The 27947-nt window shown below is 46.4% G+C and overlaps 1 protein-coding gene across 4 annotated transcripts; it reads left to right on the top strand.

Moving 5' to 3' along the window:
• The first annotated feature begins 254 nt into the window (after positions 1–254).
• Positions 255–27160, top strand: AKTIP (AKT interacting protein). Of its 4 annotated transcripts, none has more exons than XM_063945615.1 (10): positions 269–583; positions 6889–6982; positions 9244–9452; positions 10351–10415; positions 11011–11111; positions 11725–11813; positions 11949–12047; positions 12634–12741; positions 19308–19368; positions 23264–27160. In XM_063945615.1, exons 2-10 carry the CDS (start codon positions 6938–6940, stop codon positions 23369–23371), a joined length of 885 nt encoding a protein of 294 aa, XP_063801685.1. In that variant the 5' UTR covers positions 269–583; positions 6889–6937; the 3' UTR covers positions 23372–27160. The 4 variants fall into 4 exon arrangements, with proteins under 4 accessions (XP_063801688.1, XP_063801685.1, XP_063801687.1 ...); XM_063945617.1 differs by lacking the exon at positions 269–583 and adding an exon at positions 5552–5626; XM_063945616.1 differs by lacking the exon at positions 269–583 and adding an exon at positions 5666–5789.
• The last annotated feature ends 787 nt before the right edge of the window (positions 27161–27947 follow it).

The following is a 27947-nucleotide window of genomic DNA, read 5'->3' as shown; positions in this document are numbered from 1 at the left end:
AAAAATTAAAAAAAGGAAATTACATTCTCTGTTTATGGGAAATCAACCTCTACATAAAAGACGCAAAAAAAAACTCCTGTGTGGGGTGAACCTGACAACAGCACGCGGTCTTTTGCTGCTGCCAATCATCACTAGTCCCCGCCCACTGATGCGATGTATATACATACAAGCCCCGCCCACTGATGAGCCTGAACGTACAACCCTTCCGTGTTTGTGATCGCATAAGCTCCTCCCACTTATGTAACTATTCACAACCCCGCCCTGTGCATGTGAAATCTCCGCCCACTGGAGGCAGAGTCTTTCAATAAATGACAGGTGAATGAGCCAGTAATGGCGCTCCCGGTTTCTCCGCTCCTCCGAGCGGACTGACAGCTGACAAGACCAATCAGTAGGTGCTGCGGTCGCCATAGTTACGGGCGGGGAGGATATCCGTTGCTAGGGGCGGAAGCTGGTGGCAGTGCAGATACCGGAGTGAAGCGGCGGCAGGATGATGCACTGCGGGAGCAGATAAAGCGGCTGTGCGGTATAAGGGGAGCAGTGTGACGGATGCAGCCCTTTACTGGACAGACATGAGATAGCGGAGGTAAGTGTCCCGGGGAGACTGCCTCACCAGCAGCAGGCCCCGGTCTTCCCAAACCCAGCAGCGCCGCTCCCCAGACTGGCAGTGCTGTCACCCGCTGACCAATCAGCGGCCTCGGCCCGCCTCCTCTTCCAGAGCCACGGCCAATCACAGGCGGCGCCCCCTTTGACTGACAGGTGTACAGACCCTCTGGGTTCCATACACAGGTTCAGTCAGTGTTTACTGCTCAGCCAGCGATCTTCTACCATATATCCTGTACTAAATATATATAATATACTGTATATGCACCAGCTGGGCCCTAAGCATTATATACTGTATATATGCACCAGCTGTGCACTAAGCATTGTATACTGTATATACCTGCCATCTGTGTCCTAAGCATTATATACTGTATATACCTGCCAGCTGTGCCCTAAGCATTATATACTCTATATACCTGCCAGCTGGGCCCTAAGCACTATATACCTGCCAGCTGGGCCCTAAGCATTATATACTGTACACTATATGCTGTATACCCACCAGCTGGGCCCTAAGCACTATATACTGTATATACCCGCCAGCTGTGCCCTAAGCACTATATACTGTATATACCCGCCAGCTGGGCCCTAAGCATTATATACTGTACACTATATGCTGTATACCCACCAGCTGGGCCTTAAGCATTATATACCATATATACCTGCCAGCTGGGCCCTAAGCATTATATACTATATGCTGTATACCCAACAGCTGGGCCCTAAGCATTATATACTGTACACTATATGCTGTATACCCACCAGCTGGGCCCTAAGCATTATATACCATATATACCTGCCAGCTGGGCATTAAGTATTATATACTGTATACCCACCAGCTGGGCCCTAAGCATTATATACTGTACACTATATGCTGTATACCCACCAGCTGGGCCCTAAGCATTATATACTGTATACCCACCAGCTGGGCCCTAAGCATTATATACCATATATACATGCCAGCTGGGCCCTAAGCATTATATACTATATGCTGTATACCCAACAGCTGGGCCCTAAGCATTATATACTGTACACTATATGCTGTATACCCACCAGCTGGGCCCTAAGCATTATATACTGTATACCCACCAGCTGGGCCCTAAGCATTATATACCATATATACATGCCAGCTGGGCCCTAAGCATTATATACTATATGCTGTATACCCAACAGCTGGGCCCTAAGCATTATATACTGTACACTATATGCTGTATACCCACCAGCTGGGCCCTAAGCATTATATACTGTACACTATATGCTGTATATCCACCAGCTGGGCCCTAAGCATTATATACTGTACACTATATGCTATATACCCACCAGCTGGGCCCTAAACATTATATACTGTACACTATATGCTGTATACCCACCAGCTGGGCCCTAATATATACTGTATATACCTGCCAGCTGAGCCCTAAGCATTATATACTGTATGACCACCAGCTGGGCCCTAAGCATTATATACTATATGCTGTATACCCACCAGCTGGGCCCTAAGCATTATATACTATATGCTGTATACCCACCAGCTGGGCCCTAAGCATTATATACTATATGCTGTATACCCACCAGCTGGGCCCTAAGCATGTTCTATGCAGTGCCAATGTTCGCGCAACTCGGCGATTATCGGTACACTGCGCATGCCCCGCGATCAGTGCGCACGTGCCAAGGTACCTATGTGATGCTGCTCGCAGTGAGAATGTAATTGTAACATGATTAACAGGAAGGGACAGCTTGGATAAGATAACAGGGAGCGGCGGCAAAAACGCAGGTGTACCACAGCCATTTCCGGGGCCTACATCTGCCTTCAGCTGCAGTCATGTAAGTAGCGAAACATGGCGACAGTCGCTACTGCCGCGTCCAGTCTGCATGACCAGAGACTCGCTCGGTGAAACAAAGACCGTTGTCTCCAGTCGTGAGGACTCCAAAAAGTTGTCTTTATGTTTTGAGCATTGGGATGTGCTCAGGCCTTTGTACGGGGTGTAGTTATGTGTCACAATACCGACGCCTGGATCCCGCTACTCCACCCCCCCCCCCTACCCCCTTCCCCTCCCGCTGGACATCTAAAGGCCAGGATTGTAGCGGGGGAGAGTGTGACCTCCAACGCAAGCGTAACCCATTTATTGGCTAGAGACATGCCTTTACTGCGTGTGTAGGGTCCTCTTTGGATCACGCTGTACTATAAGAATGAATGCAAACTGGTATATGCTGGCTCTTGTGCACAGCCATGAGCTGCATTGCCCCACCCCGTGATGTGATCTCTGACGTAGTAGGTGCTTTGATACGCAGGACAACCTTACAATTCCAGGTGCTCGGACGGAAGATTGAGACTTATTGAAATCTTTGTGTAGACTTGTGCAGAGCTGTGAAATCCTAGGAGCTGCATAAGCACTGGGATAATTATTGTGATCTCAGCGGTAGCGCATTATCCCTTCACCTGACAGTCATTGATATCGTAAGCTAATGTGTGATGGAGAAACGTGTCATCAAACTTGCGTGTCTGGAATTTGATGTGTAGTGTTTGTCTCAATTTGTCATGGCATGCTATAATTACATGGTACAATATGAGTGCCTGTTGTTCGTCAGGGACTGTCTGAATGCATTACTAATCTGGCTTCTTTACACCTAGGGTTCTATGTAATAGGGTGTGATTTATGTAGTGTGGACCAGTTTTGTTGATCTTGGCTGTAGATTTAATGCAGGAATAATTTTAAAAGGCAAAACGTTACCTTTTAAATTATTGCCGCTTTAATTGCTGCAACCGATATTTAACATGGGTTTTATATTATTAATTGTGACCTGATAATGTATTTCTCTAAGGCTACAATCGTACCCGAGAATTACAGGACCGCACCTCTATGGGGGGAATCGCTGGCCACTAATTGGATTGCCGCTTTAAAGTGAAACAAACTAATAGATGTTTTGGGTGTTCAGTCAGCGGAAATAGGCGCAAGCTGCCACGGTCTCCTATAGAGGTGCGTTGTTGGAGGTATTGTAATTACAGGTGATGTGTGCAGCTACATGTCCCCGGTAATTGAATAGGTCTCTTGAATGTTTGAAAGTTGGGGAAAGACTGGACAGGAGGGCTAGGGAGGAAGTTTCATAAGTGGACATCTTGGAGGTGGTGATCAGAGTGGAGGAGAGGCTTTGGTCCGGAGTAGATATTAGATGGTGATGAGGCATGTATCTTCTGATGTGGTCAGAGATGTATGAAGAGGAGGAGATGGTGCTGGGGAAATGCATGTATTGAACTCTGAAGATCCAGTGTAGGGATTTGTAGAGGGGTATAAGAGGAAGATCTGTCTTGCCGTGGCACTTGGGATAGACTGTAGCTTAGCTGGAAGATATGGATAGGAGGTTGCAGTAGTCAAAATAAAAAACTGAGAACTTGACTAAGGGTTGTGGCAACGAGACCATGTAAGAGGTTGGATGTTTTGAGTGAGGCCAAGGGTGCAGGTGACACCAAGGCAGCAGGCATGGGGCACAGGGGAGAGTTGGGTCATCCGTGAGGGAGACTAGGCGGTAAATTTACTAAGGTGGGATGCTGCCCATAGCAACCAGTCAGATTCCAGGCATTATCTTCTAGAAGGCGCTAGATAAATAAGTAGGGGGGGTGGAGAGTGATGATGAGCTTTAGGTAAGGTTGGAACATCGAAGTGTGGATGGCTGACACATGGAGGATAACAAAGTAGAAAGATGGCTTATGCTAAATTGGGTATTTATGGGGAACTATGTTCTTGGAAGGGTACAGAGACCCCTCCACAGATATCTGCTATTGGCTGCAGTTCCCTCATTATAAATGGCAAGGATCATTAATTAATGCAGCGATCCTCCCAAAACGGCTTTTCTGATGAAGTAACTTAATAAATAGGCCTTCTATAGAGACATGAAGAAAGTCTTCTGGAATTCAGCTGATGCTGGGAGTGGAGGTGAGACTGTCCCTAGTAGTAGAGTCCCTGAGGGAGCATCCGGAATGGTAGGAGGAGAGCCGCATGAGCACAGTGACGTAGTCGGAGACTGATGCTGCCACAGCAGTGAATGTGTACGCGCAGCGACTGTGCGGAAATATGCTAATGTCATGGACGCCCTGGATTTGTACTAAGACGCTACGTGGCTTGTAGATCAGTCGAAGTAGCCGTAGGATCACGCAGCATGTCCGCAAAAGGTATGATGCCGGAGCCAATTGCAGCTGCGCACGGGATCACAATCGCAGGTTGACACATGCCCTGAAAATGGTTGCTCCATGCCTGCATTTTTGCCGCTACTCCCCGTAACCACCCCCCAAACGGGCTTTGACTGTCAATCACTTTGTGAACAAATCCTCTCTCTGACCGCCGCCACAAGACCACAGCAGAACATGCGCCTTGTGACTTATACACATGCCCAGTCGGACGATAATTGCTCAACTGTGATATAATGGCAGATGTATTAAGCCTGGAGAAGTGATAAAGCAGTGATAAGTGCAAGGTGATAATGCACCAGCCAATCGGCTCCAATATGTAAATTGGCAGTTAGGAGCTGATTGGCTGGTGCGTTATCACCTTGCACTTATCACTGCTTAATACATCTGCTCCAAAATTAAGGTTTGCCCATATGCTAGTGTCTGTATATACAGTTTAAAGGACTGAAAGAGTTCTAAGCGAAGATGAGGTTTTCTTATCCCCTTATTCAGCGCACTTCCTGTCCTATGCTCCCTGGAGTGTCTTTAAGGCCAGTTTTGTTTGTGAGTTGTGGAAGCCATTGGACTTGTGTCTTGTCTGTTTTCCTCTAACCCAGGGAGAGCCTATAGGCTGCCTGTGTCAGTGGCACAGCTAACCGGTGCATAGAGAAGATCTTATTCCGCACTGTACTGCTCTCCGGTAGCTGCTGCAGAGCTTATCCTATTAAATTGTGAACGTTGCAATGAGCGGAGGGGGGAGGGGGAGAAGAGTTTCTGTCTGCTGCAAACTGACTTCACTTTACTGCAGCGTCTGACACAACCTGTTCTGTAATGTGATAGGCGTGTGTCTGTCTGCCAATTCCATCCACCGAGGTATGTGATGGGACTGGAGGTGGGGAGGAAGGTTTAACCCTGTATGATCCAAAGGAGGACTCATTTTGTGGAGTCTTGTGCTATAACGATGGGATTCAGTCCCCCAGCTGGAGAGGTTTGCACAGCTGACAGTCCCTGGGGTTGATGCATTCAGCCAGGTCTGGTAAGACGGCCGGTGTTTCTGGAGCTGCTGTGTGCTGGGAACGGCAGGGCTTTGTATGTCGCCTAGACTGCGCTGCCTGTGAGTGATATACAGCATTGTTGGATATTGTGGTGCGACTGATCATTCCTGTGTTCTCAGACGCTTCCTGTCCTCGCAGGGATTGCTGCATAGCTGACACACCCCTGTTATCAGGGCCTGCTCACATGCACCCTATGTAACATACATGTCACGCTCCTGCTGGGGGTCACTGGATTGTGCGTCCTCTCCTGTGGCTGCTATCCCCTCACCTATATTCATGATATACCACTAAATAGATCCCGGTCTCCCAGTGCTTCTTCCAGTTGCAGCAGCACACTATTAATCCTATTTCCAATGTTTGCAGTCCTTGAAAGCTGCAATTTAGATAAGGCTAAAGGCTGCACACCAAGCAGTGTGTCACCATGGAAAATGTCCTGAGACCGCACAACCTGTAGCTCTTTAGTGCTTGTGGGGACTCCGTTTGGGTCTGCCAGAGGGCATGCTTGGGCTTGTAGTTCCACAGCAGCACAGGTAGAGAGACACAAGCGAGAAGGGTCCGCCCAGGGTAAGTGACACAGCTTTCATGTTGGTATAGAAGTAGAGGACTGGCAGTAGCCTATACTATGCAGTAGAAGACTGTTCCATGATTTTCATGGTGTTACTGTCTCTCTGACTGTACGGATGGAAGGTTCCGCTCCGGGCTGTGTTTTGCCCTCTGTCCTGGCACACAGTGAGCTCACACTCTGCATAATGCTTCCTTTGTTCCGTGACACTGCCGTCGCCTGCATTGTCCAGTGTTTTGTAGCTGTGAAGCCATTTTTTTGTTTTCATATATAGCGTTGTAACTTGGTCGGAGAGATATATATAAATAGTTGTTGTCGGTTTTTTTTTTTTTTTTTGTGTCCTTTGTAACTTTGATAAAGGGTCTCTGCTTACCGTGCAATATCCTAATTCCACAGTCTGTGTGACTGGTCTGATCAGACTTATGAAGCTGAATTTCCTCCAGCACACAGGAACCTTACCTGTCTATATATCAGCCGATCTCCAGCATGGAGTCTAACCAGTGCGTTTTGTATTGCAGTGACAGAGGTCCAGCCTCAGAATAGAGACACGTTTTGTCCCGAGGCGAGATGATGAACCCTTTCTGGAATATGTCGTCCTCTGCGGTACGAAAGGTAGGCAGCAAGAGCTGGTAACGTCCAACTGGGCAGAGCCACCATAATTCTGGGGGCGCTTCAATCATCAGTTTGTGGTTCTCCATTGCATAGTATGTCTCTGTCCCCTGACTGCACTCCACCTCCTAGTATGTCTTAGTGGTACTGTGGGCACACCCCGAAGAGGCGCGTGCAAAAATATGTGTGTGGCCACGTGCCACACAGGGCGTGGCCAGTGAACATGGCGGCGTGATACACATATGACCCCAATAGTGCCAAATACACATATGACCCCCACAGTGCCATATATGCATCCCACAGTGCTGCTCACCGCTGCTATGTGTCAGGGGAGGAGAGCGCATCTCTCCTGCCTCTCAGTGCTCAGTCCAGCGGCGGCAGTATCTCAAACCAGGCGCCGGTTCGTGAGTCAATCAAAGCTTGCGGTCCGGCAGGCAATCGGGAGATGCCGCTGCCGGTCCTTCAGCTCTGAATGGCTCACGAAACGGCGGCTGGTTTGAGTTGAGATCCACATGCCACCAACCTGAGCAATGAGGGGCAGGAGAGGTGTGCACCACACACACACACACACACACACACACACACACCAGCGGCGGCTGCAAGTTAGGTGGACGGCCGGCGGTACTGAATACTGGTTGTCTATTTCTTACCGGTACGCAGTACCGCCATACATGCAGCACTGCCTATAACTCACTAGATCAGATATCTATAAGCTTCTGCCTTATAAAAGTCAACCGGGTTTGGTTTAATAAACGGTTATATGTTTGGCTGCTTGTCACTTCTGTTAAACTTACTATTCTGAGCTTGAGCGACATTTTCATCCTAAACATTTGTCTTTAAATGTCCTGAGCATTTTTTTCTCTGTGCTTGTAGCACTAACCTTTATGTCTGTGTCTAACCTACAGGATTTATTAATAGGTCAGATCTAGGTGGCATGTTATTGTGCCACATTTAACATACATGGCAATGAGTAAGGACACCAAACTACTAATTAAAATCCATGTGCTAGATAAAAGCAATGTTCTGTCTTGTGGAATAGTAATGCAGCAGTGGACCATATTACTGGAAGGGTTCGACATATATCAGTGTCCTCTATCCTAGATATACTATTGGTGTCAATCATACAATGCATCAGGTTTACATACAGTCTCTTTTATATACTGCGTATATATACTAGTTACCAGCACGTCAAAATGACGGAACAACATAACCATTATGTCTGCGTCGGACCCCATCTAGTGCTCGCCAGTGTGCAAAACACTTGAGTTGTCCCCCATAGAGGTGAGCAACAGCGTTGGCCTTTTATTACATAGGATAAACTATATTAGTGGAATTTGATTGTGACACTTTTGTTAGCATTATTGGTTATAGTGTCTACTATTAATGATATTTGTTCCCAGTTGTAAGGTGTCGCAGCGTATGTTGGAGCTGCTTAAATATACCCCTTTTACACCGCTAGCTAGTAACACGGGTTATTGCACATGAACGTACATAACCCGTTTTGCTGGTTGGTGTAAAATGGTCGAGTTGGAAAAGTCCGGGTCGAGGACGGCTACTTTGCTTCTCCAATTATCTCCCATACCACTGTCTGCATAGACTGCCAGTCACTTCATGAGCCGCTGGGGGTTTATGGTGGCTTATGGGCCTAATTCAGATCTGATAACAGCAGCAAATTTGTTAGCTAATGGGCAAAACCATGTGCACTGCAGGTGGGGCAGATGTAACATGTGCAGAGAGAGTTAGATTTGGGTGGGGTGTGTTCAAACTGAAATCTAAATTGCAGTCTAAAAATAAAGCAGCCAGTATTTACCCTGCACAGAAACAATATAACTCGCCCAAATCTAACTCTCTCTGCACGTGTTACATCTGCCCCTCCGGCAGTGCACATGGTTTTGGTCATTCGCTAACAAATTTGCTGCTGCGATCAGGTCTGAATTAGGCCCTATGTATGGAGTAAGATTTCCATTGCAAGAAATAGATCTGATGACATTAATAGAATACCTGTATGGCATATTAATACCAGCGCTGCCTATTTTAGATCTTGACTTCTTCCATAAGGGCTCCAGGAACACCCTGACTGTTGCTACGTTATTAACCCTATTTCCATTCAACAGTTAGTGCTAAATGCAAATGTAGGTTCACACAGATCCCTTTATATTCCATGAATGCATTTGTGAGTGGAGTTTTACACTTGATATCTGGGTGGCTGGAGATAAGGTACAAGTTGGTTGTCTAACCATTGTGTGTATGTGTGTTCTTGGAAGAGACCAGACAATGAGGAGAAGATTGGAAGGGACGAACCAAAGATCAGCCCCCCTCGGTCCTCATCTGGCAAAAAACAGCTGCCTTCAATACCCAAGAACGCAGTCCCTATTACCAAGCCCATCTCGCCAGCCCCTTCTGTGCAGTCCACCAACGGAACCCACGCATCTTACGGCCCTTTCTACTTGGAGTATTCTCTTCTTGCGGAGTTGTAAGTTTCTTAAACTAGTATTTACATGACTTGCAGTTATAATGTTTCTGTATGCAAAAACTCCTGATACGGGCCAGTCGTAATGCCGTCAGTGTTCTCCGGACATGTGGGTTGCCGGCCGTACTCAGACTTTTTTTTTTTTTTTTTTTTTTTTTAAAGGGGCAATCATTTTATAAGGCAAAACTAAGCCTTATAAATGATTGCCCCTTTAAAAAAAAAAAAAAAAGGCCTGAGTACGGCCGGCAACCCGCATGTCCGGTGAACACGGATGGCATTACATCCGGCCCTACGTGTCCTAAGATTTGGTATTGCTTACAAATGATAACATGTACAAGTCACAATAGTGATGGCACACTGACCGTTACCTGGCCTCCTGCTGCAGGGAATTAATAACTGATCCTGAATACCAGCTTCTGGCTATATTGGGGGATGTTCATGAAGAACGTCCCCCACTATCAAGTGTGGGAAATGTACCGTAACGCATAGCAACCTATAAATGTTGCTTTATTTCCATTTTTTTTACTATAAATTGTACTGATAGCTGATCCTTCTTGTGCTTAACGATTGTAGAAGGATCAGAGAGAGTAACCTCTCCTCATACGGAGAATAAATGCACGTTAAATCAATCAACAGCCCTTATGGAATTTAGAAAGGAACCCTATGAGGGTCACATAGACGGCGCACAATGCAGGTGAATTCCTGACTGCCTAGACTGTGCGCACGTAGCCCTAGAGAATTATTCATCAGCACCGTCTATAGGATCCCTTCCTACACACTACTGCGCTGCTGACACACGGAAGGCGTCCCTGTTTTATTGTTGCAGTGTTCCGTTAAGGGTGCGCTCAGTAGAGACTTGTTGTATAAGGTAACTCTTCTTGTATTCTGAATTCTTTTGCAGCACTCTGGTGGTGAAGCAGAAGTTGCCGGGAGTCTATATACAGCCATCATATCGCTCCGCTCTCAGTAAGGCCTCCGCTATTTATTACATTGTGCTAATAGTACATGTCTGCTGTCTGTTCTCCCGTTATACCGGTGAGACTTTATATTACATTAATTACTAGGACAGTCTGATGGACAGCTGCAGGAATAAGGCAGATTCTGTAAACGTCTTATGTAACTATGGGGCAGATGTATTAGCCTGGAGAAGGCATAAGGAAGTGATAAACCAGTGATATGTGCAAGGTGATAAATGCACCAGCCAATCAGACCCAATATGCTAATTGACAGTTAGGAGCTGACTGGCTGGTGCGTTTATCACCTTCCACTTATCACTGGTTAATCACTTCCTTCTGCCCTCTCCAGGTTAATACATCTGCCCCTATACTTGTAGTGGCCCTTTAAGTCAAAGGCCCATTTTCATGAGGCTGTGATATAAATGATTTGGAATTATGGGGCACTAATGCTCAATATGGGAAGGCCGGTCTGCAATCACATGGGTGTGTTTCTGGGAGTGAGGGGTGCACCTCTACTCCTCTGGTCATTAACGGACTTTGGTGTTGTTGTACTGTGACCTTTGCTTCTGCCTCTACTCCCAGTGACCAGCTCTCTTGTTTTCCAGTGTGGTTTGGGGTCATATTTATAAGACACGGCCTATACCAGGATGGCGTATTTAAATTCACTGTGTACATCCCTGACAACTATCCAGACGGAGAGTGTCCGGTGAGTGATTGGTGCAGCCCCAGGGCGCTCACATGAGACGAATGCTTCTGCTTTAATGTTAAATCTCCTGCTACAGTATAAATGTATTGAATGATCTGCATTTAGAGAACAGGGGAAGCCATTTCGAATCTGAAAGGTGTTTTTGAACAATATTTCTCAGTGCTTCAATATTACATAGAAATCGCCTTTTTATACACCCCAAACTGATCTAGATCCTTTAGTATGTAAAAAAAAAAAAAAAACCCTTAGCATTCTATCAGTTTTCTGTTGTTAATGAAAAGAAGAAAGAACAAATCAACTACTTGATACTGTATAAGAGTCCCAAATACTCTGTGGCCACTATTAGTCTTCAATGCTGTTATCCATTGATATTTGCCATTATTTTTAGGGTACATGGTGATTTTCCCACACTTGGAGGCTGATGCCAGGCAGAATTACTGCATGGTCCCCGGGATAAGCATTTTATAGTAGAACTGCAGGACCAGTAGCAGCACACATGAAGAAATGACTGTGTACTATCTAGAATGAATTTAAGCCGTGATATATTACCACGGCTAATTGCGGAGCAGTGGAGGGTACTGCTGATGTAACACGTATTTGTTCTCTGTCTCAGCGCCTTGTCTTTGACATCCCCGTCTTCCACCCTCTTGTCGATCCGGTATCGGGGGAGCTGGATGTGAAAAGAGCATTTGCTAAGTGGAGGTGAGTTTTGCCCAGTGTTGCGGCCTGCAGACCCCCAGGAAAAGCACATTATCCCACTGTGACCGTCTTCTACATCAATGTTATTGTTGCTGTCCCCGTTGTATTGATGCGCATTTGTCTTCCTTCCCCCTTCAGGAGAAACCACAACCATATATGGCAGGTGCTGATGTACGCACGGCGGATCTTCTACAAAATAGACACCGTCAGCCCCTTAAACCCAGAAGCTGCAGTACTGTGAGTGTGTGGGATGGGGGAGGGGGGGGGGGTGATTCAGTTAAAACTCCTTTTTATTCCGAATTTCATAATATTAATGTACAGGCAAGCGACTTCTACCATTTATGAAATTACTTCACGTTGCCATATTTCTGTAAAAGTCTGTCCCATACCTCAAGTTAATGACTTGAATACTTGAATTAATAAACTGATTCTTTGTGAGCATAAGCAACAAGCTTTACAGGTTTTTCTAATTACACTTCAGAGCCAAAAAAAATTCCATTGTACACAGAACAGTACTGAGAGGTCAGCATGGCAGCTCCCAACCAGCGAAGCAAAGACCATATACCCAATGTGACAGTAAAACGACTTGCGTGCGTGAAAGGTTTTAATTTTTAGTTTTCGTTCCACAAACTAGGTTGATCACTTATAATTATTTTTGTTTTAATTACTGCTTTTATTTTAAAATGACTTCAACATTGAACCTTACTTGGGGCTGGGCAGGAACATTGGAAATTGTTCAGTTCCTGTTCACAGAAGTTTGATCTGGGCACGGGACTGTCTGCTTACTTCGCTGTTTCTGACATGTCCGTTTATTGTTTTCTAGATATGAAAAGGACGTCCAGCTGTTTAAGAGCAAAGTGGTAGACAGTGTTAAACTATGCAATAGCCACTTATTCAATCAGCCGAAAATAGAGGATCCCTATGCAATTACGTAAGTGACATGATGGGGAAAATATCTGTTGGGCGGTTAATAAGCTCAGTGTTATTATGGTGATGATGCAAAGTCAGACGTTAATTATACAGGAAGCTCATTTATTGAAATGAGTCTGTGGTAGTTTTAAATGACCTTTTGCTAGATTAAAGAGAGCAAAGCCTGTTTTGGCTATTCATGTACGTTTGGGGCTCTGAATTATGAAGCCAAGTAAGTAGTAAAAATCCAGACTTTGTTTAATTGGTTTGTAAACTCCTCTATATATAGAGGTTTGCAAAATAATGTAATAGCCGGCTATTTACAGGAGACTGTAATACCGGCGAGATAGCTGCTAGATTTAAAGCGGCGATTAGTTTAAAGGCAAAACTAACTGGTTGGGCCTTTTTTTAAACTAATAACTACTTTAGTGACTATTTTTCTCTGACGTCCTAAGTGGATGCTGGGGACTCCGTCAGGACCATGGGGAATAGCGGCTCCGCAGGAGACAGGGCACAAAAGTAAAAGCTTTAGGATCAGGTGGTGTGCACTGGCTCCTCCCCCTATGACCCTCCTCCAAGCCTCAGTTAGGTTTTTGTGCCCGGCCGAGAAGGGTGCAATCTAGGTGGCTCTCCTAAAGAGCTGCTTAGAGTAAAAGTTTTATTAGGTTTTTTATTTTCAGTGAGTCCTGCTGGCAACAGGCTCACTGCAACGAGGGACTTAGGGGAGAAGAAGTGAACTCACCTGCGTGCAGGATGGATTGGCTTCTTAGGCTACTGGACACTAGCTCCAGAGGGACGATCACAGGTACAGCCTGGATGGGTCACCGGAGCCGCGCCGCCGACCCCCTTGCAGATGCTGAAGAGAGAAGAGGTCCAGAAATCGGCGGCTGAAGACTTCTCAGTCTTCATGAGGTAGCGCACAGCACTGCAGCTGTGCGCCATTGCTCTCAGCACACTTCACACCAACGGTCACTGAGGGTGCAGGGCGCTGGGGGGGGCGCCCTGGGCAGCAATGAAAGTACCTATACTGGCTAAAAATACATCACATATAGCCTCCGGGGCTATATGGATGTATTTAACCCCTGCCAGGTTGTCAGAAAAACGGGAGAAGAAGCCCGCCGAAAAGGGGGCGGGGCCTATTCTCCTCAGCACACAGCGCCATTTTCCCTCACAGAACTGCTGGTGGGAAGGCTCCCAGGCTCTCCCCTGCACTGCACTACAGAAACAGGGTTAAAACAGAGAGGGGGGGCACTTATTTGGCGATATGATTATATATTAAGATGCTATAAGGGAAAACACTTATATAAAGGTTGTCCCTGTATAATTATAGCGTTTTGGTGTGTGCTGGCAAACTCTCCCTCTGTCTCCCCAAAGGGCTAGTGGGGTCCTGTCCTCTATCAGAGCATTCCCTGTGTGTGTGCTGTGTGTCGGTACGTGTGTGTCGACATGTATGAGGACGATGTTGGTGAGGAGGCGGAGCAATTGCCTGTAATGGTGATGTCACTCTCTAGGGAGTCGACACCGGAATGGATGGCTTATTTAGGGAATTACGTGATAATGTCAACACGCTGCAAGGTCGGTTGACGACATGAGACGGCCGGCAAACAAATTAGTACCTGTCCAGGCGTCTCAAACACCGTCAGGGGCTTTAAAACGCCCATTTACCTCAGTCGGTCGACACAGACACGGACACTGACTCCAGTGTCGACGGTGAAGAAACAAACGTATTTTCCTTTAGGGCCACACGTTACATGTTAAGGGCAATGAAGGAGGTGTTACATATTTCTGATACTACAAGTACCACAAAAAAGGGTATTATGTGGGGTGTGAAAAAACTACCTGTAGTTTTTCCTGAATCAGATAAATTAAATGAAGTGTGTGATGATGCGTGGGTTTCCCCCGATAGAAAATTATTGGCGGTATACCTTTTCCCGCCAGAAGTTAGGGCGCGTTGGGAAACACCCCTTAGGGTGGATAAGGCGCTCACACGCTTATCACAAGTGGCGTTACCGTCTCCAGATACGGCCGCCCTCAAGGAGCCAGCTGATAGGAGGCTGGAAAATATCTTAAAAAGTATATACACACATACTGGTGTTATACTGCGACCAGCGATCGCCTCAGCCTGGATGTGCAGCGCTGGGGTGGCTTGGTCGGATTCCCTGACTGAAAATATTGATACCCTTGACAGGGACAGTATTTTATTGACTATAGAGCATTTAAAGGATGCATTTCTATATATGCGAGATGCACAGAGGGATATTTGCACTCTGGCATCAAGAGTAAGTGCGATGTCCATATCTGCCAGAAGATGTTTATGGACACGACAGTGGTCAGGTGATGCAGATTCCAAACGGCACATGGAAGTATTGCCGTATAAAGGGGAGGAGTTATTTGGGGTCGGTCCATCGGACCTGGTGGCCACGGCAACAGCTGGAAAATCCACCTTTTTTACCCCAAGTCACATCTCAGCAGAAAAAGACACCGTCTTTTCAGCCTCAGTCCTTTCGTCCCCATAAGGGCAAGCGGGCAAAAGGCCAGTCATATCTGCCCAGGGATAGAGGAAAGGGAAGAAGACTGCAGCAGGCAGCCCATTCCCAGGAACAGAAGCCCTCCACCGCTTCTACCAAGTCCTCAGCATGACGCTGGGGCCGTACAAGCGGACTCAGGTGCGGTGGGGGGTCGTCTCAAGAGTTTCAGCACGCAGTGGGCTCACTCGCAAGTGGACCCCTGGAGCCTACAAGTAGTATCCCAGGGGTACAGATTGGAAATTCGAGACGTCTCCCCCTCGCAGGTTCCTGAAGTCTGCTTTACCAACGTCTCCCTCCGACAGGGAGGCAGTATTGGAAACAATTCACAAGCTGTATTCCTAGCAGGTGATAATCAAAGTACCCCTCCTACAACAAGGAAAGGGGTATTATTCCACACTATATTGTGGTACTGAAGCCAGACGGCTCGGTGAGACCTATTCTAAATCTGAAATATTTGAACACTTACATACAAAGGTTCAAATCAAGATGGAGTCACTCAGAGCAGTGATGGCGAACCAGGAAGAAGGGGACTATATGGTGTCCCTGGACATCAGGGATGCTTACCTCCATGTCCAAATTTGCCCTTCTCACCAAGGGTACCTCAGGTTCGTGGTACAGAACTGTCACTATCAGTTTCAGACGCTGCCGTTTGGATTGTCCACGGCACCCCGGGTCTTTACCAAGGTAATGGCCGAAATGATGATTCTTCTTCAAAGAAAATGGACGATCTCCTGATAAGGGCAAGGTCCAGAGAACAGTTGGAGGTCGGAGTAGCACTATCTCAAGTAGTTCTACGACAGCACGGGTGGATTCTAAATATTCCAAAATCGCAGCTGTTTCCGACGACACGTCTGCTGTTCCTAGGGATGATTCTGGACACAGTCCAGAAAAGGGTGTTTCTCCCGGAGAAGAAAGCCAGGGAGTTATCCGAGCTAGTCAGGAACCTCCTAAAACCAGGAAAAGTGTCAGTGCATCATTGCACAAGGGTCCTGGGAAAAATGGTGGCTTCTTACGAAGCGATTCCATTCGGCAGATTTCACGCAAGAACTTTTCAGTGGGATCTGCTGGAAAAATGGTCCGGATCGCATCTTCAGATGCATCAGCGGATAACCCTGTCTCCAAGGACAAGGGTGTTTCTTCTGCGGTGGCTGCAGAGTGCTCATCTATTAAAGGGCCGCAGATTCGGCATTCAGGACTGGGTCCTGGTGACCACGGATGCCAGCCTGAGAGGCTGGGGAGCAGTCACACAGGGAAAAAATTTCCAGGGAGTGTGATATAGTCTGGAGACTTCTCTCCACATAAATATACTGGAGCTAAGGGCAATTTACAATGCTCTAAGCTTAGCAAGACCTCTGCTTCAAGGTCAGCCGGTATTGATCCAGTGGGACAACATCACGGCAGTCGCCCACGTAAACAGACAGGGCGGCACAAGAAGCAGGAGGGCAATGGCAGAAACTGCAAGGATTCTTCGCTGGGCGGAAAATCATGTGATAACACTGTCAGCAGTGTTCATTCCGGGAGTGGACAACTGGGAAGCAGACTTCCTCAGCAGGCACGACCTCCACCCGGGAGAGTGGGGACTTCATCGGGAAGTCTTCCACATGATTATGAACCGTTGGGAAAGACCAAAGGTGGACATGATGGCGTCCCGCCTGAACAAAAAACTGGACAGGTATTGCGCCAGGTCAAGAGACCCTCAGGCAATAGCTGTGGACGTTCTGGTAACACCGTGGGTGTACCAGTCGGTGTATGTGTTCCCTCCTCTGCTTCTCATACCCAAGGTACTGAGAATTATAAGACGTAGAGGAGTAAGAACTATACTCGTGGCTCCGGATTGGCCAAGAAGGACTTGGTACCCGGAACTTCAAGAAATGCTCACAGAGGACTCATGGCCTCTGCCGCTAAGAAGGGACTTGCTTCAGCAAGTACCATGTCTGTTCCAAGACTTACCGCGGCTGCGTTTGACGGCATGGCGGTGGAACGCCGGATCCTAAGGGAAAAAGGCATTCCGGAAGAGGTCATTCCTACCCTGGTCAAAGCCAGGAAGGAGGTGACCGCACAACATTATCACCACATGTGGCGAAAATATGTTGCGTGGTGTGAGGCCAGGAAGGCCCCACGAAGAAATTTCAACTCGGTCGATTCCTGCATTTCCTGCAAACAGGAGTGTCTATGGGCCTCAAATTGGGGTCCATTAAGGTTCAAATTTCGGCCCTGTCAATTTTCTTCCAGAAAAAATTGGCTTCAGTTCCTGAAGTCCAGAAGTTTGTCAAGGGAGTACTGCATATACAACCCCCTTTTGTGCCTCCAGTGGCACTGTGGGATCTCAACGTAGTTCTGGGATTCCTCAAATCACATTGGTTTAAACCGCTCAAATCTGTGGATTTGAAATATCTCACATGGAAAGTGACCATGCTGTTGGCCCTGGCCTCGGCCAGGCGAGTGTCAGAATTGGCGGCTTTGTCTCACAAAGCCCATATCTGATTGTCCATTCGGACAGGGCAGAGCTGCGGACTCGTCCCCAGTTTCTCCCTAAGGTGGTGTCAGCGTTTCACCTGCACCAGCTTATTGTGGTACCTGCGGCTACTAGGGACTTGGAGGACTCAAAGTTGCTAGATGTTGTCAGGGCCCTGAAAATATAGGTTTCCAGGACGGCTGGAGTCAGGAAAACTGACTTGCTGTTATCCTGTAGGCACCCAAAAAACTGGGTGCTCTTGCTTCTAAGCAGACGATTGCTAGTTGGATGTGTAGTACAATTCAGCTTGCACATTCTGTGGCAGGCCTGCCACAGCCAAAATATGTAAATGCCCATTCCACAAGGAAGGTGGGCTCATCTTGGGCGGCTGCCCGAGGGGTCTCGGCTTTACAACTTTGCCGAGCTGCTACTTGGTCAGGGGCACACCCTGGCTGAGGAGGACCTGGAGTTCTCTCATTCGGTGCTGCAGAGTCATCCGCACTCTCCCGCCCGTTTGGGAGCTTTGGTATAATCCCCATGGTCCTGACGGAGTCCCCAGCATCCACTTAGGACGTCAGAGAAAATAAGAATTTACTTACCGATAATTCTATTTCTCGTAGTCCGTAGTGGATGCTGGGCGCCCATCCCAAGTGCGGATTGTCTGCAATACTTGTACATAGTTATTGTTACAAAAATCGGGTTATTATTGTTGTGAGCCATCTTTCAGAGGCTCCGCTGTTATCATGCTGTTAACTGGGTTCAGATCACAGGTTGTACAGTGTGATTGGTGTGGCTGGTATGAGTCTTACCCGGGATTCAAAATCCTTCCTTATTGTGTACGCTCGTCCGGGCACAGTATCCTAACTGAGGCTTGGAGGAGGGTCATAGGGGGAGGAGCCAGTGCACACCACCTGATCCTAAAGCTTTTACTTTTGTGCCCTGTCTCCTGCGGAGCCGCTAATCCCCATGGTCCTGACGGAGTCCCAGCATCCACTACGGACTACGAGAAATAGAATTATCGGTAAGTAAATTCTTATTTTACAGATGTGTCCTCTTACATCTTTACTCTGTGCGCTATAAGTCACGTTACACACAGTGCGTGAGTGCCGTGTGACAAGCGTCTTTTCGCTGTTTTTTTTTTATTTTTCCCCACGAAAATGCGTCTTAGACGCAAAGCAATAGACGCACATGCAGCTTCTACTGATTAGAATTATATGTGGCATACCTATATACGATGTGTGACTGAGACTGTATTTGCATACAAAATGTTATGATACAGTGTAATGTGGTATTTCGGATGCCGATACAGCCGCTGTTACACACACAATATAGGCATGCTGCATTTTAATCAGCAGAAGCTGCTTGTGCGTCTTACTGCATTACTTTGCGTCTAAGACACATTTTCCCGGAATTATGGCTAAAAAAGGAGCTCTGCGCTACCAAGTCCCGCCACTTCATGGCGCAACTTGAAGGGCTGTTTAACGTGACTGCAGCAAGGATGTAAGAGGAGACCTCTGTATACTGACGTGCTGTACTCAAGTAATTGAACGGTTTGCCCTGGAATATCCACACTGTAAACACCTGGTTTCCTTTCCCCCTCCTCAGGTTTTCACCCTGGAATCCAGCATTACATGAAGAAGCCAGAGAAAAAATGTTGGCACCAAAAGTATGCATCTAATGTCACCTTAATGGAGTCTGTTGGAATCCGTACTTATTGCCTCCTCACTATGGATTATAGGAATAGCTATACAATCTAGAATCATGGGTCTTGAACCTGCGGCCCTCCAGCTGCTGTGGAACTACACATCCCAGCATGCCCCGGCAAAGTTTTGCTATTACGACATGCTAAAACGGAGGCTGGGCATGCTGGGATGTTTAGTTCCTGAGCAGCTGGGGGGGCACAGTTTGAAGACCCATGGTCTAGATTCTAGGATTAGATAGAAAATGTTGCGCAAGTGCCTGAGATTTTGTTACAAACGTTTGTATGTCTTGGAAACTGCATGGTGTGTGTAGGATGGCAACTATGTGTTTTGTGCAGCTCTGTGCCGGGTGAGGGGGGGCATACCTGGTAAAGGAGGTGGGGTGGCACTTAGTCCTTACTGTACGCTGTGTGTGCCGCTCTCTCCTTCCCCCAGTGTGCCACATGTTGCCGTACTCTGCCACCTCTGTGACCAGGTCTGCTCTGTTGTATATGATAAGAGTATTGCACGCCGTTATGCTCCAGAAGCGAAGTCTTTTATACATTAGTACAATTATCACATCACAAGCTGCTAATTAGCTGTCCTATAACCCTTAGTAAGAAGAATGAAGCACAGTATTGGCTCTAATGAAGTGAAACCTCCACCTATATTATGGCTTTTCTAGATGAGGGGGAGAATTCCATTAGATCGGACTCTATGTTCCCAGCTTCTAGAGCCAGGGCATTTTTACAAAAGGGCAGAAGACCCAGAGCTTTACGGTTTATGCGAATGTGCTATCTACCAATCACATGCATAGGAGCACACCTGCGTCCCTATAGAAGTTATGGAACCGCCCCTAGAAAGCAATACTTTTGTAGGGCTGTGGGTCAGACTGGTAGAAAGTGATTATGTCCCTATAGTGGGAGATTGGCGGGTCTTTCTCTTAATGTGTGCACATTAGTCCCCAAAGGTGTATTTACAGATCTAACTGCTAATTGGTTTGGTAATGGGTAGCGCTAGTAGAGTGTATACATAACCAAACGCCAGATTGTTGTACTGCCTGTTGTGAGAGGAGACTGTGTAGAGAGCTGTAGGTGTCGCATAGATCTGTCTGCACTTTGGAGAAGGTTGCTGACTCCTTCTGAGACTTCCTATAGTTTATAGCACGATGCAGCCTGTACTTGTCTTGCTGTGTGCGAACCATGGAAGCTGTGACTTTGGGGGATCGTGTCCTAGTTGATAACAAGACTCGAAGGGTTTATACACCTAGGTGTTTGTAACTGTATTCCTTATCTCAAAGGGAAGGTGTCCACCTTTCACAGAATGGATGATTTTCCTAAAAGAAACACAAGCGTTGATGGCGTGACTTCTGTTGACATTACGGCTACATTACAAACTTGCTTTATCATTCAGTAGTGACACCTGTATGCAGGCAGAATTGTACTTCTGCACATCACCCTTACATGTGCGGTATGCACCTTCAGTCCGCTTTATCTTCCAGTCCGATTTGGTTGTTTCCCTTGAATATGACAACCGGTTAGCTTGCGCCTTTCATTGCATACCGTTGTATCGATGAACCGCTCCGTTGGCAAACGTCAATACTCAGAAGATAAAGCTGCATTATGGGGATCCTGATTTTGTGGTCAGGTTCAGCTGTGATTGTAACTACAGTCTGTATATGGCTGATAAAAGCCAAATAACTGCTTGTAAAAGCGCCTATAAATAGACTTATTAATAAGAGATTCCCCTGATAGAGCGCGCGGCCGTAAACACTAGGTGGGTGTCAGATAGAGTAATGAAACAAAAAAACGGCTGCGCAGTGTACCAGGGAAGAAAAGTGAGAGCCGACGTTTAAAAATATATAATTAATTTATTAACCATGAGCACTAGAATAAAAACAACCTATTACAATAACAGTTAGATATAATAGGTAATAGTATATGATATTATATGGTTAGGTACACCTTGAATGGTACTGATATGATGGATATAATCTAATATGTTGAAGCAGCTGGTATAGAATCCGCAGTCACTCACATAAATTAACACTTGATGTGGCACTTGTGAATAGCAGACAACGGAGCGGTCCCAAATAGAGCACAGAGTTCAAATCACAGTGCTCAATCGGTGGGGTGAATACCTCTCCTGTGGGCTGGTCCAAGACCGGGCGTCCCCGGTCGTTTAGTCCTGCGTTGCCCACTATTGCTTGTGCAGCAAGGAGATGAAGGAAACCGCTGGGCTGGTGGAGCGGGTGAGAGCCGTGTGCTGGAATAAGCGTCACGTATCACTTGATTACGTGACGAAACGCGTTAGGCTCCGCCTCCCTAACACACCTTGATCCAGGTACCCACATCTGAAGCAATTTTCTGTGATTCATCGGACCTGTGTACCGCTTCTCTGGTCTCCGCAAAGCCGCTTATTCCAGCACACCACCAGCCCGGCGGTTCCCTTCATCTCCTTGCTGCACAAGCAATAGTGGGCAACGCAGGACTAAACGACCGGGGACGCCCGGTCTTGGACCAGCCCACAGGAGAGGTATTCACTCCACCGATAGAGCACAGAGTTCAAATCACAGTGCTCAATTTGGGACCGTTCCGTTGTCTGCTATTCACAAGTGCCACATCAAGTGTTAATTTATGTGAGTGACTGCGGATTCTATACCAGCTGCTTCAACATATTATGATATCCATCATATCAGTACCATTCAAGGTGTACCTAACCATATAATATCATATACTATTACCTATTATATCTAACTGTTATTGTAATAGGTTGTTTTTATTCTAGTGCTCATGGTTAATAAATTAATTATATATTTTTAAACGTCTGCTCTCACTTTTTTTTCCCTGGTACACTGCGCAGCCGTTCTTTTTTTTTGTTGTATATGGCTGATGTATCTCATCCGTGGCTTGGTTTATACGGTGTATATTTTGTACTTTAAGGGCCACTGATAGCGAAGTGTATGTATTTGTACAATAGAGTTTTTTTTTACACTTGTTAATTTTCTATTCAAAGATTTGGAAAGTGTATTTGTCCGTACTCTGATCTACGGTTAACACTCTAAAGCAGTGATTTTCAACCTTTTTTTTAACTCACGGCACACTGAACAATATTTTAAAATTGCCAAGGCACACCATCAGTTCCCCACGGGGGAAAAAAATCACACACACATTGGCCCTCACAGTAAAAAATTAATCCACACATACATTGGCCTACACAGGAAAAACAATCACATTGCTCCCCACATAAATCATGTTACTCCCTACATAAATCCTTTTGTTCCCCACATAAAAAAATAACATTGCTCCTCACCTAAATCCTATTGCTCCCCACAGGAGAAATAAAATAACAAATATTAGCCCCTTCCAGTCAGCTGTCCTCCTCCCTGTCCCTCAGTGGTGGGGGATGTTCATAGTGGAGTGCTGCCAATACTGAGCACAGGGCGGTCAGGCAAGTCTGGATGAGGGTGGGCAGGGAAAGTTGTGGATGCGGGTGGGAACTGGAAGATATGTATGCAGGTGAGTGGGCTGGCTGGTCAGACGCAGTGGCCGTGACCTATGATGTCACACCGCCGCGTCTTCAAGGCATAAGTCACAGGCAGGGCATGACTGATCCTATAAGAAGAGCCTGGGCCATAGTTTGCTCTGAAGGTGTAGGCAGCGACTCTGACTCCGCGGCACACCTTGCAACTGCTCGCGGCACACTAGTGTGCCACAGCACACTGGTTGAAAAAGCCTGCTCTAGAATGGTGTTGGTTTTTGCAGGGAAGCGGAGTGAGGGCTTCGGGTTTATAGATGAAAGCAGCCGCTAACATTTGTTTCTAATGCCGTTTGGTTGTGGTTAACCGGTGTTTAGCTGCATTTCTCTGTTTTCTACTTTTAGAAGAAATCTGAAGAGCAGTATAAAACTCTCCACGTGTCTGGCTTGTCCTGGGTGAAACCTGGATCCGTGCTGCCGTTTAGCAAAGAGGAGAATGCTCTGCAGACCTAGTGCCACAAGTCACAGGTGGACTCTTAAGAATCTTTTCAATTATGGCATTGACTGTGTGGATGAAGATGGGAGGACCGTATTCGCTCTCTGGCAAGATCAGGCTTTTAATTTTATTTTATGAATCTCCGACATGCATTAGGATTTTTAACTCCGTCTGGAAACTCAGTGTTTTATTTAATTTTTGTTTTTAGTGGGATATTTTTTTTAAATTTTGTGCTTTTTTATTTTTTTTTTTATTTTTAAATCCTTTTTAAATCCCCTGTTTTGGGGTAACGGAGAATTTGGGAGAAGCTGAATATATTTGCAGAGAAGTGGTCTTCAGTCCGGGACCCCAGAAATTGCTTGCACGCTTCAGCTTTTCTGCAGAGCTTTTGGCAATGGGGCGACGAGAACCCCATCCTCCCTGATAGAATGTACCGGTTGGGGTTTTCAGGTTGCTGGATCGGACTGTGGCTCTTTGTGGACGGAAGATTAAAAAAGGGGTCGTAACTAGGTTCGATGAACACTACATTACTTTTAACTGCGATCTGTAGTATATTGGTTTTAAAATGCCTTTTCTTTTGTTGTGTAAATACAGTTTAGAATATTAAAATTGTAAATATTGTGTTTGGTAAATCCACATCTAGCACTTTTGAGGGGGGTGATTGGAAGTTTGGAAACCTAAATTGTATCCGTGTCCCACACAGCGGTGGCAGCTATTGTGTTGATTGAACCAATGGTTGCCTGCCGATACGTTGGTATCTAGCGACCGGATCGGCTGTGTCCTCATTGGTTCAGCCCACGTTATGGCCGCTTCCACCGTGTATAGGCCTTGGGTACACTTTAGATGAAGTGGGTAGGAAACACTGCAGCGCGGACCGCTCACGGCACCTGCAGTGATGTCACACAAACACGCATCAGTCCTGGTGAGTATCTGTCACCTGCACAAACGGGGGATTTCTCTTTTTTGGTTAAAAATCACTTGTGTTCAAATTGTGTTTCATTTGACCTCATTCAATAAATGGATACGTTCGATGCCATTACTGCTTGCTTACCTAACAAAGACCTTTTGATACAGAGACCTGTGCGTGTTTTGCAAGTGAGACAGAGAAGGAATCCAGTGGTCCAATAAGGTTTTAACTGGTCTATCTCTCCAGGATAAACGTCATTGCAGTGCACGTTTTATAGCTTGGGTACTGTCTGTACTGTCCCATTGGTGTAATCGTCTGTGTCTGAGGTTGTTTTTGCCAAGAAACCTCTCTATCTGTAGATAATGTGGGTATAAGGCACTAGCTCCTGTCCTGTGACAGCTGCCAAACTGTAACCACACCAGACTGTAAGAGTCCTGCATTTCCTTGGCTGTAAACAATACCTGTATAAATATACTGCACATATTAATTTGTAGCCACTGTAGTTTTGGCCTGACTGTTGCCCAGTTGTGTATCTTAGATTTAGGCCAACATGTGTTGCCTATACCAAACTCCTTGGCTTGGGTGCTGCACTAATTAAATATTCCCACCCCTCCTCCATATTCAGATGATTAACTTTTATGGGGGTAAATTTACTAAGGTGGGAGGTTTTTTTTTGTTTTTTGTTTTTTTTAGAACTGGTGATGTTGCCCATAGAATCTGATGGGTTGCTGTCTATTATCGTCTAAAAGCAGCTAGATAAATGTTGAAGGGCCCTACACACTTTGCGATATTGAAGGATGATATGAACGATATCATTCAAAAAAGAACAATAAATCGTTCAGTGTGGAGGCATGAACGATGCACCTCGTCGCAGTCGATCATCGTTAATTCATGCAAGCCAATTTGGACGATATGGATGTAATAGGGAGGCCAATCCCGGGATCGGCGGGATCCTGGGATTTAGGCCCAAAAATACCGGGATTTGAATACCGGGATTGGAGCCTCCAATCCCGGGATTGCATTGCGCATGTGCAACGCAGCAGCGAGGGAGGGTTGGTGTAACTAACACTTACTATTAGGCGGGCGGCAGTATTGGGCGGGCGGCAGCCATGTACACAGACCGCGGCGGCATTTCAAATGTAGCGCCGGCCGCCAGCCAATCAGGGAAGCGGCCGCAGCGGCTCCTGATTGGCTGCCGGACTGCCCGTTCTGACTGGCTGACGGCTAGCACTACAATTTGAAAGTCCTCCGGCGCGCTCAGCGCGTCTTGTCCATGGCTGCCGCCTGCCACCCGTCTAATAGTAAGTGTAGTTTTACTGACACCAACCCTCCCTCACTGTGGTGCTCGCTTCAGCCTCCCTCCCGCTCCGCTTCCTACACCCTCCAGCGCTGCTCCCTAGTCCCTACACTACACCCACCAGCGCTGCTCCCTAGTCCCTACACTACACCCACCAGCGCTGCTCCCTAGTCCCTACACTACACCCACCAGCGCTGCTCCCTAGTCCCTACACTACACCCACCAGCGCTGCTCCCTAGTCCCTACACTACACCCACCCTCCAGCGCTGCTCCCTACAGCCTCCGTGCTCCCTACACTCTTTTCCACTGCCCTCCACTCCCACTCTCCCTGCTCCCTACTGCAATCCCGGGAATCCCGGGATTGAGCGTTTTTCAATCCCGAATCCCGGGATTAAAAAAAACGGCCCGGGATTGGCCTCCCTAGGATGTAATGTCATATAGTCCAAATCAGCCATAAAAATCTGTCAGTGTGTATGTATAAAAATCGTTGGCCAATGATAATATCGTTAATCGCCAAGTGTGTAGGGCCTTTAAGTAGAATCTGGTTGCTTTTGAGCAACATCACCAATTCTAAAAAAAAAAAAATCCCACCTTAGTAGATTCACCCCATGGTGTCCTTTCTCCCATACGGATCTCTGGATGCAGTCATAGCCATAGCATGGCGGAATTGATGCCTAGACTGCTTCTCCTGATGATGCCAGTTCTTGCTGAAAAGAACAGAGGAATCGAAAAGAAACCAATTTCTAACTTTCAGATAAACACTTTTTTTTTCTTTTAATTTATGTTTTCTCCCCACGTTTGAAATTTATGTAAGAGAATGTTGGTAAAACGACAGCGCTGAGATCACAATCCTACCTTACATAGATACGATACATGGAAAAAAATTGGAGCATTCAGAACTTCAGCAATTTCTTCTAATGCCTTTTATGGTTTGGTTTTAGATGAATATTAGCATAAGCAGTAATAAAGCATACTTATGGATATTATGGAGTCTAGTTCATGGCTGGGCTACTGGTGGTTTCCCAGCTACTGGGTAGTGACCTCTCAGCTGGAAACAAGACAATTGCTGCAGAGCCACAGATGCCTAATCCTGGACTAGAGTAAGCTATTTGCCACAAGTGATTTTTAACGTCACGCCTGCGATAATGGGAGACATTGGCTAATATCTGCTGGTAAAGGAATGAAAGCTCGCACTGAGGCGACTGGAATTCGGTTGGAGACCTTTAGGACCTGATGTAATAGTCTGCAAGATATGGGAGGTTTTGCCTTTTTAAATTATTTTCCTCTGTAAAAATAAGGGCAGCCTCACTGACTTTTACATATGGCCCTTTAGGCTTCAAAGAATAGTACAGTATTAGACAGTAAATCTAATGGTCTGGACTCTTACAGAGGTTTGGGTTGGACTAACCTAAATTGTGACTTAGGAAGTCGCATCGGTGCTAGAGATGGATTAAATGAGGAGAATGTACCACTGACAATAAACTGCTGTTTACAAATAGTGTATGCTAAAATATATTTCTTCAATGCATTAAGAAGCGGAAACCGTTGCATCTAACAATAAATATGTACAATATACTGTTTTCACCATCTCTTAACGGTAAATATTCTGCTTTTTGTCTTTTTTTGTAAAAATGAGTAAAGGCTATATATGAAATGGGATAGATTGTGTTTGTGGGTGACTGGGAACCTGGGTGTATTACAGGGTTTCCCAAGCTCTGTCATGAAAGCACCCTCCAGTAGAGTTTTTAAGGATATCCCTGCTTGTGCACAGATGGTATAAGCTAACGGACTGTGGTACTAATTAGCCACTTTCCTGGCATGAGCGTATATGGGGGGTAATTCCAAGCTGATCGCAGCAGGAAATATTTTAGCAGTTGGGCAAAACCATGTGCACTGCAGGGGGGCAGATATAACATGTGCAGAGAGAGAGAGATTTGGGTGTGGTGAGTTCAATCTGCAATCTAAATTGCAGTAAAAATAAAGCAGCCAGTATTTACCCTGCACAGAAACAAAATAACCCACCCAAATCTAACTCTCTCTGCAAATGTTATATCTGCCCCCCCTGCAGTGCACATGGTTTTGCCCAACTGCTAAAAAATTTCCTGCTGCGATCAACTTGGAATTACCCCCATGATACGGCCGCAGCCAGGAGTGCCTTACCTGGCATTTGTTATATCACGTACGTCTGTGCTGCTCCACTGTTTCCCTCTCTGTATGGAGGAAACCCGTTCTGCACAAGTGCAGAACAGACTTCCTCCTCCTGCAGCGACCCCCTGGGAGTGACTTGGGCCTCCTACATAACTTCCAAAATCACTCCCCATAATGCCTAGTGAGTGGCATTCCAGGGTGCATGCTCCGGAACTAAATGTGCTAGGAGGGGAACATAGTT

Source organism: Pseudophryne corroboree, chromosome 11 (genome assembly GCF_028390025.1).
Source record: "Pseudophryne corroboree isolate aPseCor3 chromosome 11, aPseCor3.hap2, whole genome shotgun sequence".
Lineage (NCBI taxonomy): Eukaryota > Metazoa > Chordata > Amphibia > Anura > Myobatrachidae > Pseudophryne > Pseudophryne corroboree.
Note: the sequence above shows the minus strand (reverse complement) of the source record. Positions and strands in the feature narration are given on the sequence as shown.

Excerpts from the sequence above, each read along its gene's own strand:
- AKTIP (XM_063945615.1), top strand. The coding sequence starts at position 6,938 with ATGATGAACCCTTTCTGGAATATGTCGTCCTCTGCGGTACGAAAG. Across the intron at positions 11,112-11,724 it reads ATCCAGACGGAGAGTGTCCG|CGCCTTGTCTTTGACATCCC; the intron begins GTGAGTGATTGG and ends TCTCTGTCTCAG. Across the intron at positions 19,369-23,263 it reads AAAAAATGTTGGCACCAAAA|AAGAAATCTGAAGAGCAGTA; the intron begins GTATGCATCTAA and ends TTCTACTTTTAG.